The 16,638-nt window shown below is 49.1% G+C and overlaps 1 protein-coding gene across 1 annotated transcript in view; it reads right to left on the bottom strand.

Annotated features, from left to right (window-relative positions):
* The window catches only part of Acoxl (acyl-CoA oxidase like), a 335,479-nt gene that overhangs the window by 267,347 nt on the left and 51,494 nt on the right, over window positions 1-16,638 (bottom strand). The window contains 7 exon segments of the mRNA XM_048810372.1: window positions 4,880-5,012; window positions 8,634-8,706; window positions 9,878-9,964; window positions 10,265-10,333; window positions 10,336-10,378; window positions 14,944-15,042; window positions 15,521-15,607. Of these exon segments, the coding sequence (XP_048666329.1) occupies window positions 4,880-5,012; window positions 8,634-8,706; window positions 9,878-9,964; window positions 10,265-10,333; window positions 10,336-10,378; window positions 14,944-15,042; window positions 15,521-15,607 (591 nt within the window).

Genomic DNA, 16,638 nt, shown 5'->3' with positions numbered 1-16,638 from the left:
CCTCAGAACCTCGGAGGAGGTGATTTTAGCCAGCGGTCTGCCTGAGCTTGAGTAGGTAGGCTTCTGCAGGCCTTGTGATCCCAGCAGGGCAGGCGTCAAGGGCTTGGTGCCCGCAGACCCCCCTGCAAACCCTTCACATGATGTCCCTTCAGTCTAACAGCAGCTCTATTTCCAGAGAAGTGGAGATGCTCTTGGAGGTCTCACAGAGGCAGGTGCAAGCCCAGGGAGGCCTCACGATGGCGTCTGGAGCGGGTAGGATTTGCCAACTATTTCCACGCAGGCCAGCTCCACTCCACTGGACTCAGCTGACAGCTTTACTGGGCACTCCTCTGCCTGGCTCAGCCCTGGACTCTGGAATGAGGCGAGAAAGAGGACCCCAGCTCCACTGGCTGCTGTCTTGAACGCCCCCTGGGAGTCTTTCCTAACCTGGCTTATACTGGTGGTTCGGGATTTTTTGCAGTATGTCATTCTGCTCCAGCTGCCATCCAGACCAAGTGTTCAAACCGCAGAAATTCATTTTCTCACAGTTCTGGAGGTTAGAAACCCAAGGTCAAGGTGCCAGCAGGTTAGTTTCTGACGAGGTCTCTCTTCCAGGCGTATAGAGGGCCACCTTCTCACTTTGTCCTCCTGTGGCCTTTCCTCTGGGTGCATGGGGACTGAGATCTCTGGTGTCTCCTCTTCACAGACACCATGCAAGTCTTATCAAATCAGGACCCTACCCCTATGGCCTCATTTCATCTTAGTTACCTCTCTATACACACAGTCTCCAAATACAGTCACATGAGGGTGGCCGAGTGTTATGGACTGCACAGTGACATGCCCCGCCCCAATTCATGTGGACGCCCTAATCCTCCAGGTGACTTTAACAAACACCAGCTGGTTGTGTAACTGAAGTAAATGTTGCAAGAGGTTTGTGATGCCTTGGGCACAGGTGACAAAGGGACCACATGCAGGCTGTGACCTTTAAGAAGACACAGCAGGACCTCTGAAATGTATTTGAAAATGAGCAGCATGCCATGCCCACCTGTGGTGAGGAAGCAGGGAACAGCAGGAGGGAAGGTCAGTGGGGAGAGGGGGCTGATGGGCGAGAGCTTGGCCCTTGATCCTAGGGACGAGGTGGCTGGGATGGTGCCAGACATTTAGGACTGCACCCATTTGTTGTGTGCAGGGTTCCCGGTGAGAACACGAGTCCAAGGAAATCGGGATGATTGCTGGGGAGGGGAGGGGCTCGGGAGGACTCCACAGCCGCGGGGGGAGTCTGGGAGGCCTTTCCCAGGGAGGGGTAGGCAGGACCCCTCCCACAGCTTCAGTGGCACCTGGGAACCTGCTAGAAATGCAGATTCTCCAGCCCCACCCCGGAGCTGCCAAGTCAGATACTCCCAGGATGGGACCCAGCTCCCAAGGGCATCCCTTAGGGAAACTCCTTTACAAGTGGGGACCAGCTCAAGATGAGCTAAAGTACTGTCTCTATGCAGAACCAATCCAAAAGGACAGACCTGGGTTCCACTTCCCACTGCCCCTTCTCCCCACCCTGCCCACTCACCGAGCACCAGCTCCCTCCCCCCCAGCCCCTCCCTCCCGACAATCATCTCCATTTCCCTGGCCTCACTACTCATTTAATCTGGCCTGGCATTTTGGACACAAATCAGAGGACGGGGATTACAGGGGGCCTTTGAGGGAAAAATCCAAGAGGACGGAGGCCTGCCGCAGCGGTGAGAGACAATCATGGAACAGAAGACATCTGGGCAAGGCCTGAAAGGCAGGGCGTGCTTGACCTTGAGCGAATGTCACTGTGGAGAGCCACGGTGACAGTTTTCTAATACATCAAGAATGAATGTAGGACAGAGAGATCTGTTTTTCCACTCATTAGCAAGAGCAGACCGAGCAGGACCATCTTAGGTTTCAGCTGGGAAAACATCTGGGACCTGTTTGAGCCGCAGGAGGAGGAGCTGCCAAGGAGGCCTCTGAGCCCATCCTCAATGGAGACTCGCATGGTGACATCACAGCCGCCAGGGCTGCTGTCCAGCCAGACGACAGGGCAGGGCCTGGAACACACGGGGTCTGATCCCTGCCAGGCTCCGTGCAGGTTCCCCCTCACCCCAGGGCTGTGGTCTGGATCTTGAACAGCCTACAAAGGCCCTCATATCAAAGGCGTGGTCACCAGCCTGTGACACTTCTGGTGGGTGGGGCCTAGTAGAAGGAAGTTAAGCCATTGCTGGCATGTTCTTGACAGGGATATTGGGACCCCTTCCCCTTCCTGTCTCTCTCTTTGCACCCCGGCTGACAAGAGTTGATCAGTCTCCTCTGACTCATGCTCCACCCACGATGTGCTGTCTTTCCACAGGTCCAAAAGCAATAGGCCAACTGACCATGAACCGAAAGCTCTGAAACTATAAGCCAGAATAAACTTTTTTTCTTCATAAGTTGATTATCTTGGGTATTTTGTTACTGTAACAGAAAGTTGACTAATACACTAAGCAATTCCTTTGAGTGGAAAGGTCGATATGGGCAGAGAAGGTGCCAATTCTGAGTTACCGTGTTCTGCTTTAGATACCCAGGAATCAAAGGGATACTTCTCTCCTTCCCTCTTTCTGGGCATCTTTGCAAAACATTTCAGAATGCCTTCCTTGGAGGCCAGGATTGAAGGCATGTGTTTCATGGGAAAGCCATTTATTCCTTTCCCACTGCCAACGCCTACCTTCCCAACAGCAGCAGCAGGAGCAACAACAACCAACGTGTCTCCGTCAGCTCCGAGCTGTGGAGCATGTGTATGCATCCCTTTGTCCTGCCTCACCATCCTCCCAAGGCCCACCTGAAGACAAGGACAGTGAGACTCAGAGAGGACCACTAACCTGCCCACAGCCCCCCTGCTGGTCACACACAGGATGAGGCTGGAGCCCAGGGATCTCTGATTTCAGAGCCTACCATCGTGATCATGACCATCCATTGCCAGGAACAAAGCAAGCACATCAAATACCCAACGAGGAATCAGTCTGCACATGGCTCTCGGGGTGGACAGGTGCAGACCCCTGATAATGTCCAGAGGAACAGAGAACAAGAACCTCACCTGCCTGTGATCTCAATGACTTGAGGCTGAGGCAGAAGGATGGAAAGTTCCAGGCCAGCCTGGGCAACTTAGCGAGACTTTGTCTTAAAATAAAAATTTAAAAAGGGGCTGGGGCTGGGGCTCAGAGGTACAGTGCTCGCCTAGCATGTGTGAGGCACTGGGTTTGGTCCTCAGCACCACATAAGAATAAAATAAAGATACTGTGTCCACCTATAACTAAAAAATAAATATTTAAAAAAATTAAAAAGGACTGGGGATGTAACTCAGCAATAGAGCACCCCTGGGTTCAATCCCTAGGACCACAAAAATAAAACAAAGAATCACGCCTTGGTCTCCTCTCCCAGAGCTACCCCCTCACACCGCGCCAGATCTGGTGACATTGAGAACCAAGACTCTCCTGGAAGGTCGCCCCTGCCTTGCCCTCACTGCCCACACCATAGCCCACGTGACCCCACACGGAGCTCAGGGAACCACCAGGCTTCTGGCAGCAGGAGCACCCTCACACCATCCCCTACTCCACACCTGTCGGGCACAGGGTCTCCCAGCAGCCTCTGCGGCCACCACCAGCATGCATCTGTCCTGTGTCCGTACTCTCCTCAGGATGCTCAGGGTGTGCTCTGAGGGGTGCTGGGGCTAGAGGGGACAGCGTGCAGACGCTGCGTCATGGCTTCAGAAAGCCTGGGTCAGGCTCTTCCTCTGTCTCCTCTTTGATGCCACCCTGGGCTCCTCTGCCTTCTCTCCTTCCCTCTTTCTGGGTCCTGAGCATGGCTAAAAGCGTTTCCATTACAGACCTGAAGAACCAGTTTCCCTCGGCTCTTGGACGCCTCCTCAAAAGGCTTTCCCGGGGCCTCGTTTGTCCGATGGTTCCTGACAGGGGACTTTAGAACACCCAGCTGAGCCCACTTCAAGAGCCACTGCAAAACAAGCACAGGAATGGGTGCCACAGGAGGGGGCCACGGGAGGGCGCCTGGTTGCGGGCCTGTCCTAGCGTGTGCGTTTCCACCATTAGTTGGCAGGAGGAGGAGCACTGCTCTGGAAGCCTGGGTAGGGCAGGCAAAGGGGGCAAGCAAAGAGGAAGCGAATTAAGAGATTGCCTGCTGTTCAGACATCTGTGACTGAAGTCAGGCCTGGAATCACAGGAATGTCACTCCTCTTGAGGGAAAGCTGGACTCAAGACACAAAGGCATATTCCTGCAGAATCTGTCTTCCTTCCAGCTTCACTAGGCTCAGGGGAGGTCATAGCGGGCTTTCCTTCATGCAAAGAGAGGAAAGGGCCTGGAGAACACAACAGTGTAGGCCCATGCAGAAGAGAGAAAGAACCTTCCAGAACTTTTCTCTCTTGCTACTCTCTCCAAACCAAGACACAGGAAGAGAGGGGAGGAGAGGCAGAGATGGTTTCTGGAGATCTGGCCTCATGGACTCCGACACGTGACGGGGAATGTCCCCAAGAGCACCTGAGATCCACACGCCCCATGAACTCAGCTAAGACACCCTGACCTTCGCCTGCAGGAAACTGAAACAGGTGTGTTCGTCCTGAACAACCCAGTCTCCTTGGGTCAGCTTCTGTGGCTCTGTGGCCACACTGCCCAGGCTCCATCCACCATGATTAGCAGCTCAGGATGGATGGGATAATGTCTCTAGAAGAACACCAAAACATGACCTGTGTGGCCAACTGACTCCCTCTAGAGTGTGACCAGTCATCCCGGCTACATGACACCACTGGGGCTCAGGAAGCTCAGCTCCTGACACCGTTACGCATCCCCAGAATAAGCAGAGAATGAACAATGAGGTCAATTAAAAAGAATCAACTACCTTCATGGTGCTCAGAGCTTGGAAAGTCACTGCTAATCTCGAAGGGGTCAGCGCGGCCAACATTGCATTGAATCTCGCACTCTTGTTCTTAATAGGTGAGTGGTATTGCCCATCTGGGGCCACGGAACCAAACCTGTGGGAAGAAGGAGAGCAGAATTGACAAGAAAGGTGGGTTAACAAAAGAAGAAGGCTTGGCAGCTCTAGAGGTGAAGTTGGGTGGCTCCCTTATGCCCAGGAAGGGCACCGATTTGCATGAGGACCTCCCTCATGAGAACAAGAGCAGAGTAAGCTAGGGGTGGGGGGCGGGCCTTCTCAGGAGGTTCGTGAAAGGCTGGACTCATAGGACAATCATGCATAATAGCCCCAAAGTGGAAACAACCCAAGTGTCCATCAGCTGCTGAAAGGACAAGCAAAATATGGTGTATACATACCACTAAATACTTTGGGTCATAAAAAGAAATTGAGCACTGACCCGCGCTACAATATAGGTGAAGCTTGAAAAAAGCCAGACACAAAGACCCCATATTATATGAGTCCATCTGTGTGAATCCCCACCTCTGAGGGACTCTCAGGAGAGTCTAAGAAAGGCTGACCATGGAGACAAGGGCAGGTTTTCAGCCACCACCAACCTGCAGCCCAGCAATAGCCCCTGAGAAAAAGAGGCATGGTACCACCATCATTTAACCATACCAGAGACTGAGTGTACAAACTGGCCCACTTTTTTATGAGATATAATTCACACCCCATAAAATTAATTCCTTTAAAGTGTTCAACTCAGAGTATTCACAATGCTGTACAACCAGCACTACTATCCAGTTCCAAAACATTTTATCCCCAGAAAAGGAACATCATACCAATAGCAATCAGTCCCCAAACTCTCCACCTTTCAGTTCCTGGTATCCCTTAATCGACTTTATATCTCTCTGGAGTTGCTTATTCTCAAGATTTCACATAAACAGACTCATATAACATGCGGTCTTTGTGTCTGGCTTCTTAGCATGTTTTCAAGGTTCATCTATGTTGTAGCATGTATCAATACTTCGTTGTTTTTTATGGCTGAATAATATTTCATTGTAAGCATTTATCAGATTTGGTTTATCCATTCAGAAATTGATGGATATTTGGGTTGTTTCCACTTTGGGGCTATTATGAATAATGATGTTATGAATGTTTGTGTACACATCTATTTTTTAGTATCATGCTAACAATGTTTTTATACATATGTAGGGATAGAACTGCTGGGTCATCTGATAACTTTGAAACTACTGAGGAGCTGCCAAATGATTTTTCCAAACCTGTGACAACACATTACATCACTGCCAGTCAGGCATGATGGTTTTGCTTCCCCACATCCTCACCAACACTTAGTGTCATTTGTCTCTTTTACCATAGCCATCCTAGTGCTGTGGATGGTACTTCATTATGATTTTGATTCACATTGTGATGACAATGGTGTTGAGCATTTTTCCATTATTAATACTTTATATGCATTTTTTTGAGAAATGTCTTTTCAGATGTTTGCATGCTTTTTAATTGGTTTATTTTTCATTCTATTATTTAATTATAATAGTTATTTTTATATTCTGTATACTATGTCCTAATGAAATATTTTACAAATATTCTCCCCTGTTCTCTAGATTGTTTTCTGCTTTCTTCATAGTGCACTTTGATATACAAGAGTCTTTTTTGAAAAATTTTGATGAAGTCTAATTTATTTTTTAATTTTTAACAAATTTATTTATTTATTTTTTGGTGAGCTATCCTTCCAGTGTCATTCCCCTGAACCAAGATCATAAAAATTCACACCTCTGATCTCTTTTAAGAGTTGTGTAGTTTTAACTCTTACATTTAGGTATGTGACCATTTTGAGTCAACTTCTGGATATGGTGTGAGGTAGGGCTCCAACTCATGCTTTTGCATCTGGTATCCAGTTGTACCAGTATCAGTTGCTGAAGACTTTTCTTTCCTCATTAAATTGTTTTGGCACCCTACATGAATATTAATTGGCCATAAATGTGAGGACATATTTTAAGACTCTTTCTTCCATTGCTCAAAATACCAGTCTTGATTACAATGGCACTGTACTATTTTTCCCATCATAAGTGAGTCCTCCTATTTTTGACTGATAAAGATTGTTTTGACTATTCTGGACTTCTTATATTTTCTTATAAATTTTAGAATCAATTTTTCAATTCCTGCAAAACAAATCTGGGATTTTGATAGGGATTGTACTGATTCCATACATCTATTTACTGGCCCACTTTTTATCAGGTGATAAACCAAGATCCCAAATGTGGGGCTCCTTCTCAAAACTCAAACTCTTGCCACATGCTGTCTTATAGCATTTAGGGGCATTTTAAATATCTATAAAATTATATTAAATTCAAATATTGCTTATCAAAGAAAGACTATAAATCCTCATATCTTCTACAAATACTGTAGCTCATGATCATTTTTCTTTCTTGTGAAGTTAGCCTTTCTGATCTCTAATGCACTGGGTGAATGCCCAGCACTGCCCGGCCTCTGGAGGATGGGCCAAGCCACCAAGATCTCATCAGAGTGGTGGGACACAGGGATCTTCCCTCCTCCCCATCCTCCAAAGTGGGGTGGTGCTGACAGGTGCCTGGAGATGTACAGACACCTCCAGGGGATGCTGGTGGTCCTTAGACCTGCTGTCATGGGCACTGGTGGCCCCTGAGAGGATCTGGGGGTCTTTGGTATCCACCAGTATAACTGCAACGATTCTTTAGTTGTCTCCATTCTATTTCCTCCCAGTTCATGGAAGAGAGCAAACAAAATTTGGTTCTTCTAAGTTTGTTTCCCACACAATTTTCTTAAACTTTTGGCATTTACTACCATATTTATCTGCTGACAAGAACTAGCAGGCAGCAAAAAGGAGTAAAGTGTTCAAGGAAAATCCACAGGCAGCCAGGGAGACAGCTGCTTATCCACACACCGACTGTTGGCTTTGTCAGAGACCCAAATATGATGGTGGCTCAGGACTTTCATAGGATAAGGAAAATGCTGCTGAGAAAGTTAAAAGTAATTGGTGCTTCTAGCCTCTGGGGGTGGGGGAAGCATCATTAACCAACCCTTGAACCTTCATCCCTAGAATGCACCTGAGAAAGCAGCCTTCAGCTCACTGTTGAATTCACCTTGACCTCACTTTCAGGTACTGGGAAGTGAGCACCTTGAACTCATCCCTCCAGGAAGCAGTGGTCTTAATAGCCTCCCAAGCTGAAGGACAATGCCTGAACACTCACAACCCCAAAGGATGGGACAGCACCAATCAGTGTACGAAGTGGGGAATGGAACAATCTAAGTGCCCAACAGTAAGGGATTCGATGACAAAACTTACAGACCATTTATTTAACAGACTGCATGGTGTTGTTAAAAATGATAATGCCTAAGTGTGTTTATTGTTACATTAAAATATTTGTAAAATAATGTTAAATGGAAATTATAAGTCTTAAAAAAAGATAGCATCCTCATTTGGTAAAAATTTCATTTGGTAAAATCTGACATATCTCTCTAGATCTGGTGACGTGTTAGAAAGTCCAGAGAGACACATTGGAGTGCGACAATCATTGTATCTGGGCAACAGCAAGTTGGATCATTTTAATTTATTTCTATTCGTTTCTTTGCCTTTTCCAGTGAGTTATCGATAGCTTGTCAGGGAGGCTGGGGGAAGACAGGCCTCGCTTGGGAGAAAAGCAAGATCATCTGCAGAGTTGCTGAGAAGAAAACCACTCACTTATCCAGCAGGTTCTCCCTGGGTACCCGAACCTTGTTGAAGATTAAGATCCCGTTATCCACACCGTGCAGACCTGGAGAACAGAAATGAACGCAGCTGCAGGGAATCCAGGCATCAGCCATGTTGGCCCTGCCCTTTCCCAAGCCTTTGCTCTAGAACTGTTGATGCTCTGGGTTGGGGCTGAGGGGTAAGGATGTGTTCTGTCTGTCTGTCTCCTGAGCCCACCCAGCCCACTCCCCCACAAGTACAGAGGACAGTGAGTGTGCCTTTCCTTCTGCGCAGCCTGCCAGCTCCGAGGCTCAGGCTGCGGGCAGGTCCCCACCAGAACCTTCCAGAAGTAACAGTGGTTCTCAAAGGGAGAGTTCTAGGCAAGGAAAGGACAGGAAGGCAAGATGACGGGCCAGCTTGCTCTCCCAGGAGAGCAGAACCACAGGGTTCCTCCCTCTAGGGCCTCATCTTCAGCGTGCAGGGGGAACTGATGAAAGCAAATGCCACAAGACAAGGAAAATGGCCACAAGGACACAGGAGGGGGGCAGTATCCTAAAGTCTGCCAGACCTACTTCCTAATGGCACCTGTGGTCAGATGCTTGGGTCTATGTGTTGCTCAAAAAAAAATCTTAGGGAGATTTAATCTGGAGGCCAAAATGCCTTCTTTCATAAAAGATTTTATTTGAACCTCACCCCTTGACAAGGACACGGTATATTTTGGAGCTTACAAGGAAACCAGGCCGACCTTCCGCAGTTGCCAGTGTTTTCAACGTCTGGAGAGACCTTGTAAGAGCTCGGCCCACTCTCTGCTCTCAGCAACACATGATGCACGAGGTCCTTTCCAGGGGCCAGGGCCAGCCAGGGCCCGGTCCCCAGCAAACCCACCTTCAGCGCAGCCCTGCCTCTGCAGCAATGGTTAGTTTTGCTCCCTTGGAGATGAAACTCTATCCTTCCCCCAGGGATGACCTTCTCCCTCCTCTCTCCCCACTCTCTTCTCTTGTTTTCTTTCACTTTCATACTCCTTTCTTAGCAGACTAATGCTCTGTGCCAGACTCAGGCATCATCAAGGGCCTGTGGGCATAAACACTACAGTGGGCTAAGGGGCGAGAGAGAGAGAGCACAGAGCCTGCCCTCCGAGTGCCCAAGTCTAAAAGGGACAGAGAAGATGGACAGTGTCCAGTAGCTGCCTTGCTACTAGGAAATTCAAGAAGCTGGGAGGGATGAGGCTGGTTTGGTCTGCCTTCTCTGGGACTCACCTTCCTTGTGCATCATATCAATAGCTGTCACTCCCGGGTACAAGCCTCCATTCTCATCCCGGATGGGAACGATGAAACAGTGGGGCCCTGAGGGAGGCAACAGAGACCCTTGGGAAACTCCCAAAAGATGTGAGTAGAGTTTGACGCACTTCCTGGGATGGGGTGAAATTCTTTTGATCCCAGAATTCCTTCAGTTCTGCACTGTGCACTACACGCAATAGGGAATAACGTCAGAACATAAGGATAAATTCATCATCATTTCCACTCAGGAGATGATGTTGGTACTGAAGATAGAAACAGCCCTGCAAAGTGGTGTTCCATGTAAAGTACTCGCTGGGAAAGAGAGACAGTACAGCAAATCCTCTGGCTCCCATGTCAGTGACAAACCTTGTGAACTTCCATTGATGATGAGCTGGGCAAAGACGGCTGCGTAGTTCCCGCCCATGGCGTTCCCGAGTACATCTTCTGGGCGTTTTCACACGGTGTGTTGATTACAAACTCCTACAGAGAGAGAGGGAGCCACGGAGTGTTCCCTCCATATGGCTCGTTTCAGCTCCTGGGCTCAGTGCAGAGAACACTGTGACAACAGACCCACTCGGACACTTCACAGACCAAGGCAGCTGGCTCCACCTGGCAAAGCCAAGGCCACCAGCCATGCCAGTGCTCAGACTCATCAAAGTGAGTTTTCAGAGCATAACCCCCCCAGCAGAGCAAGTGCCCAGGTTTCATCCCTCACCCTTCCTGATCTCTCTTTCTGTTGCAATCAAGCCAAGTCTGCCTGGTTTTAACGGATCGAGTCCTTCCTAATGATCAGCATCTCTCTCTAGACTAATTCCTACTGAGGTTTTAGCTTTTGAGTAAAATAATTCAACACCCCACCTGGGAGGTCCTGATGAAAGAAGGAATCATCCAATGATCCGAGGCCCCACATCTGTGGGCTTCATCTTGTCCTATCCCTTCTGGGCAAGGCTCTTGGTTCTCTGCCCTCTACTATTCACAGGACTGGGCTGTCTCTGCATCCCTGGCATGGGCCTTTGTTTGAACAGCACTCAACCAGCTAACTGGAGGCCAACATTGTGCCTGGGTGCAGACCAGCTACACAGACAACCTTGACCTAGTCCCTCCATTGCTTAGAATAGCAGCCTGAACAATTTTTATTTCTATGAGAAAAGAATCATTAAAACCTTTGGATAGATGGGTCCAGAACCTGCTCTGCGTTTTTCCAGCCAATGAATATCATAAGCAAATGTTGCCCAAAAGCTTCTCACACCCAAGACCTTAAAACAGAAGTGCCCGTCAACGGGTCTCTCTCCATGTCATGAGGAAAAGGATCTTAAAATGCGCCACACAGTCTGCCGCCATGACCTGCCCACGATTCCAGCACCAGTGTCACTGGGTCGAGGCAGGGAAGAAACGCAGGTGTTTGTTTTCAACTTCTGCTCAGAACTCAGTCTTCTTTCTCTGACTCTCTGGAAGCCTGAACAGGGATCCCCGTGGAAATGCCGCCCTTCGCCCTTGGCCTTCCCCAGCCTTGCTCGCCACATGGGTCACCCTCCAATCTCTTGCCAAGGAGAGGGCTACACTGTCAGCTTTGGGCACAGGGCGCCTGGATGGGTCAGGGAGCCCAGGGGAAGTGACAGAGGGGGAAATTGCACATTTAATTGGAGCTGACAATACTGAAGAGGGCTGAACTAAACTGACGAGCTATTGATCACGCAAAGATGATCTCAGATTTCAGATTATTAAGTATATAGACTGCACTTTGCCTCAGGCCAAGAAACACAGTCTTGAGGCCTAAGAAAACACTCTCTGACATCGGTTTGTACAGGGAAACTTCTAACATGTGCAAGGGCTTTTCAGAAACACAAATGGACAAGCTGAGTCTTTTCAAGAAAAGTCTCCGGAGGCTGCCCTTGTCTTATCTGGCCAGCCAGGAGTCCTCACAAAGAAGAGGCTCTAGGCCGGGGACAGTGGGAAGAACGGCAAAGCAACCTGTGTGGTGGGGGTGCCTGCCCATGGGGGAGTAAGGGAAGGAGCAGAGGAAACCCTGGCCTGGCAGAGAAGGTCTGGTGGGACAGGGAAGAGGGCAGGAGGCCACCGTCCCCATAAACATCTGGCACACCCCAGGAAGGAGGTTTGTCACTTCTGGCAAGATGCTTGATGTGGAAAATTTACATCAGCCAAAATGCTGGCGTTAAAACTGGATCTAAATAACACACACCATGTGTGCTGGTTGCTAGTGTAACTATTTGTTGAAGGCCAGCAAAATGGCCAAGCACTAAAAATATAAAAAATAAAAAATAAATAACTGCTTTGGGCAGAGAGCTCAGAACCTCATTTATTTTTGCCAGTGAACACAGAGTATAAAAATAAAATTCTCTCTTACCTCTTAACTGTCCATTCCACTAGCCCATCCACACACACCCCCAAAAACTAAATAAACAAACAGAAGAACCAATTCATAGGAGTGAGTCACCAGAACGTGAGAGCTTCCCCGGTCCTGGAGGGAGGGAGGCTCCTGGCATGGCCTGGCATTTCAGAAGAGAAACGAAGGAGGAACGAGACCCAACGAAGGGCAAAGCCACCCTCCGCCACACCAGCTGCCAGTGGTGTGTGTCTGAGACGGGCTGTTCTCATCCCATGGAGATGAGCGCACACCAGAATCTCCACATCATAACTGCGACTCCACAACTCCCCTGTCACAAAGCGGCAGCTGCTGAAGTCACCAGGTAGCAAGGTCATTTATGCTGCGTTGGGAAAATGGGTCCAATGCAGGAAATTGTTTTTTTTTTTTTTTTTTTTTGGAAAAAATAATTGTAAAGAGAAACAAATAAATAACAATTGTGGGTGGTTTTCCTCCCCCATTAATGACAGCAAGGTGACCTGGATACTGCTGCTTGGGGAAGGAAGAAATTGGCCAAAACCCAAAAGATATAGGTCAGTGAGCCGTCACCAGCAGAAGCCACACTGTGAAACGCAGACCGGCCAGAATCTGAGACTCTCTCGTTAACTGCATGACCCTAGTCAGTTCCTGAAGCTCCCTGAGCCTCAGTTTCCCCATATGTGAGACAGGGACAACACTACCTTTCTATATGATTGAGGACATTCGACACAATGAGACACAGAGTGCTTAGTGTCACCTTAGCACATGCATGCTCCATGGACAGGAGCCTCTGAATGTCATGATTTGGGGTGGGTGCTGGATGGAACACAGAGCACCCCGCAGAGGCAGCTGGACACAGCACCGCACAGCCGGGTGCTCTGTGAACAGCAGCGCTCACTCCTGCTCTTCCCATCACCGGCTACTGCAGAGAATGAACATCAGAGGGAGGGAAAGCAGAGCACCCTCCATACAGCTGTCGCCTGGATGTCATCCTACATGGTGGCCACTTCCAAGCAGCACTTGTGGGTCAGGCACTGTGGTGCACACCTGTCATCTCAAGGGCTTGGGAGGCTGAGGCAGGAGGATCACAAGTTCATGGCCAACCTCAGCAACTTAGTAATACCCTAAGCAACTTAGTGAGACCCTGTCTCTAAATAAGAAGTAAATGGGCTATGGATGTGACTCAGCCATAAAGCAACCCTGGGTTCAATCCCCAGCACCAAACCAAAACAAAAGAGAAGAACCAAGTAGCATTTGTGGTCTAGAAAACTCTGTAGACAAAAGTCCAGGTTCAGAAAGACATGCTTAGGGAAAAAAAGAACAGGCTGAGAGATGGACACCTGTGCCACGCCCACACTGTGCTCACAACAGGCCTACACACGCAGGTTTACAAAGTCTCACTTGTAGGAAGAATTTCAAGATGTACTGCTCCCTTCAAGTAGTCCTTCGGAATACCCAGTACCAAATAAGAAACTATAAAAGAGGGTGAAATAAGTAAGTAGTTGTTTTCTTTATTCAGGGGGAGCAGTTGCTAATGGGGGGGTGTCTACAAAGTGGGGTCTCACACTGCAGGCTGTGACCCAGGATGGAGAGAGAGATTGATTTAGAGAGTCTTCACCAACATACTCATTTCACTAATAAGAAGAAAAGGGAAAGGCAGAATAACAGAGAAAAGAACAAGAAAGGGAGAGGAAAAACAAGCAGAAGGGAAAATATCGGAGTTCTTCACGTTCAGTAAAAAGTAGAGAAAGACTGTTTTGTGGAGCCTCCAGTGGTCACATGAAATATGAGCACAGGTGACCGTAAGAACATTGCTTGATACAGTTGGCCCTCCAAATCCCTGGATTCTACCAACTATGGCTTGAAAATATTTTTAATTGTGTCTATTCTGAACATCCAGGGACATTTTTCTTACTATTTTCCCCTAAACAATGCAGTTTAGCAACTCTGCACGATGTTTGCACGGTATTAGGTATCATGAGTACCCTAGAGATGACTCAAACTACATGGGAAGGTGTGCATGGGTTCTCTGCAATACCATTTCTCTAAGGGACTCGAGCATCCATGGATTTGGGCATCCACAGGGGTTCCTGGACCCAGCCCTCATGGGCACTGAGAACCACTGTGCCATCCTGGAGAACTCGACTCCTGGTAAGGAACCCCGGGGGACTGAAAATGCTCCAGCATTAGAGAGTAGCAAACACACACGGCTCTGAGCGTCCTCTGCCTGATGCTGCTGGGAAGGGCAGAGCAGCTGTAGGGCTGTCCCTGTGGAGCCGTTCCAGCGGGTAGCCGGTGAGTGCGTGCAAGGTGCGTGGTGCCGCATGGTATCAGGCTCAGGGAGGCTGAGCTTGCGTCCACCTCCACCTAAACACGAAGACACTTGTTCTGAATCTGCGCTCCTCAGCCACAGAGCAGGGTCCCAAGTGTGATGAGTCTCCAGGCCTTTCCCTTTGCTACCTGGCAAGCTGTCTGTACAAGGTCTGTCTCCTGCAGAGGCCCCCCAACTCCACAGACTCAGTCCTGTGTCCTCAGGCCTGCCAAGTTCACCCCATCGGACGATTCTGCGGAACTCGTCTCTTCACACACACAGGGTGTGAAGCTGGGCTCAGGAAGAAGAACAGTCTGGTCTGTACAGGTCACCCGCTGCCCTGAACCATGGAACACGGTACAGACTCCTCACCTGAGCTGCAAGGTCAAAGGTGGCCTCTGTCTGGATCCCTCTCACGTTGCTCCCATGGCCCCTCTCGGTCACTGCAAACATCCCGGTGTATTGTTGCTCCTGCAGTTCAGCAGATGTGAGAAGATGACTGGCTGGTCAGAGCCTCAGCTGCAGACCTCAGACCATCAGAATGTTGGTGACAAAGGGAGAGTTAAGTTGGAGATCATTATTGCAGTGCAGCCTGATGACACCTAATGTGAGTTTACCAAGATGGCAGGATCAGCACAGTATTTAAGATAAGAGGGCAGGGGTGGTAACACAGAGGCAGAGCACTTGCTTAATGTGTAAGGCACTGGGTTCAATCCTCAGCATTGCATATAAATAAATAAAATAAAGGTCCATTGACAACTAAAAATATATTTTTTAAAAAGAAGATACTCTTGAAATTCCCATTTGGAACAAGAATTTTGCTGACCCAAATGTTCTTTTATTTTCTTTTTCTTAAGACACACACACACACACACACACACATATCTAACTTCAATAGATATTGGAGGCTCTTCATAGAAGAAGCTCCCTGCTCAAGTGCACGCCATACCTTGAGTGGCTGCAGCCACTGAGTAACATGTCTGGGGCTTCCAAGATTCCTCACAGCACCACCAAATAGCCAATAAATGATTCCACACTAGAAACAAGGAAAATGCAAAGCATTATTAGCAACAGTCAGCAGTTTAAGGACAATCAAACCCACTAGGCCAACTCCATCCCAGGAACCTTGAACTTGACCTAGATCCCCCAGGTGAGTAGTCTCCGTGCCCTTCCCCTTCACTGCCTGGCAAGCTCCAGTGGTTCTCTGCCCATGGGTCTCTCTCTTAGAAAGGCTGCCCCCCAACTCCACAGAGACTCAATCCTCCTTCTCAGGGTGGACTGGTTCACCCCATCAGAAGGTGGTCACCCTTCTGAAGGTGTTTCCTGGGAAACCAGCATCTGGTATGTAGAAAAGTATCTGGAGCAATGACGCCAGATGTTGACCACCATCTGCAGAGGTGAGCCCTGCCACGAGACATCAGCAAACAAGCTGACGGGAGAGCGAGTCAGAGCAAGTCAACAGCTTGGGACAAGTCAGCCTGGGCTCTGCTCCAGTTTAGTACCCGGTGCTGTGAAATCTAGGTGAGTGATGTGGAGCCTGATCTGACAAATGGAGCTCACACACGCAAGCTCCCTGAGGCTCACAACACTGTGACAGACACATCCCCATGCCCACCTCACAGAGGAGGACGCAGAGGGTCAGAGAGGGAAGCTGCAGTTCAAACGGAAGCCGCCTAATGCCTAGTAGGGCTTCATAATGTCGCCATGACCTGGCCTCAGCACTGTCATATGGAGTGCCTTCAGTGACAGCCAATGCCAGGCACCTGGCCCAGTCTTCATGAGCCCTGGAAAAGTGCTGCTGACGAGGAAGAGGAGGGGGAGAAAAGAGGGAAAAGAGGGAAGGAGGGGGAAGAAGAGGCATGTGCAGCAGGACCGCTTGGAGGGAGCTGGCCGCTGACTGCAAGGACAGAGGACTCATGGGCAAAGACGCTGGCTGGCCCCCGGGTCAGCATTCTGTCCCCTCCTAGCCACATGCCCCAGTGATCCTCTAGGGGGCCCTTCTCCCCTGGAATAAGTCCAAATGGTTTGTGGGTGATGCTGACCCCGTCCCCAGCTTTAGGAAGAGTC

The sequence above is a fragment of the Marmota marmota genome, unplaced genomic scaffold, assembly GCF_001458135.2.
Source record: "Marmota marmota marmota unplaced genomic scaffold, marMar, whole genome shotgun sequence".
In the NCBI taxonomy this organism is placed as follows: Eukaryota; Metazoa; Chordata; class Mammalia; order Rodentia; family Sciuridae; genus Marmota; species Marmota marmota.
Note: the sequence above shows the minus strand (reverse complement) of the source record. Positions and strands in the feature narration are given on the sequence as shown.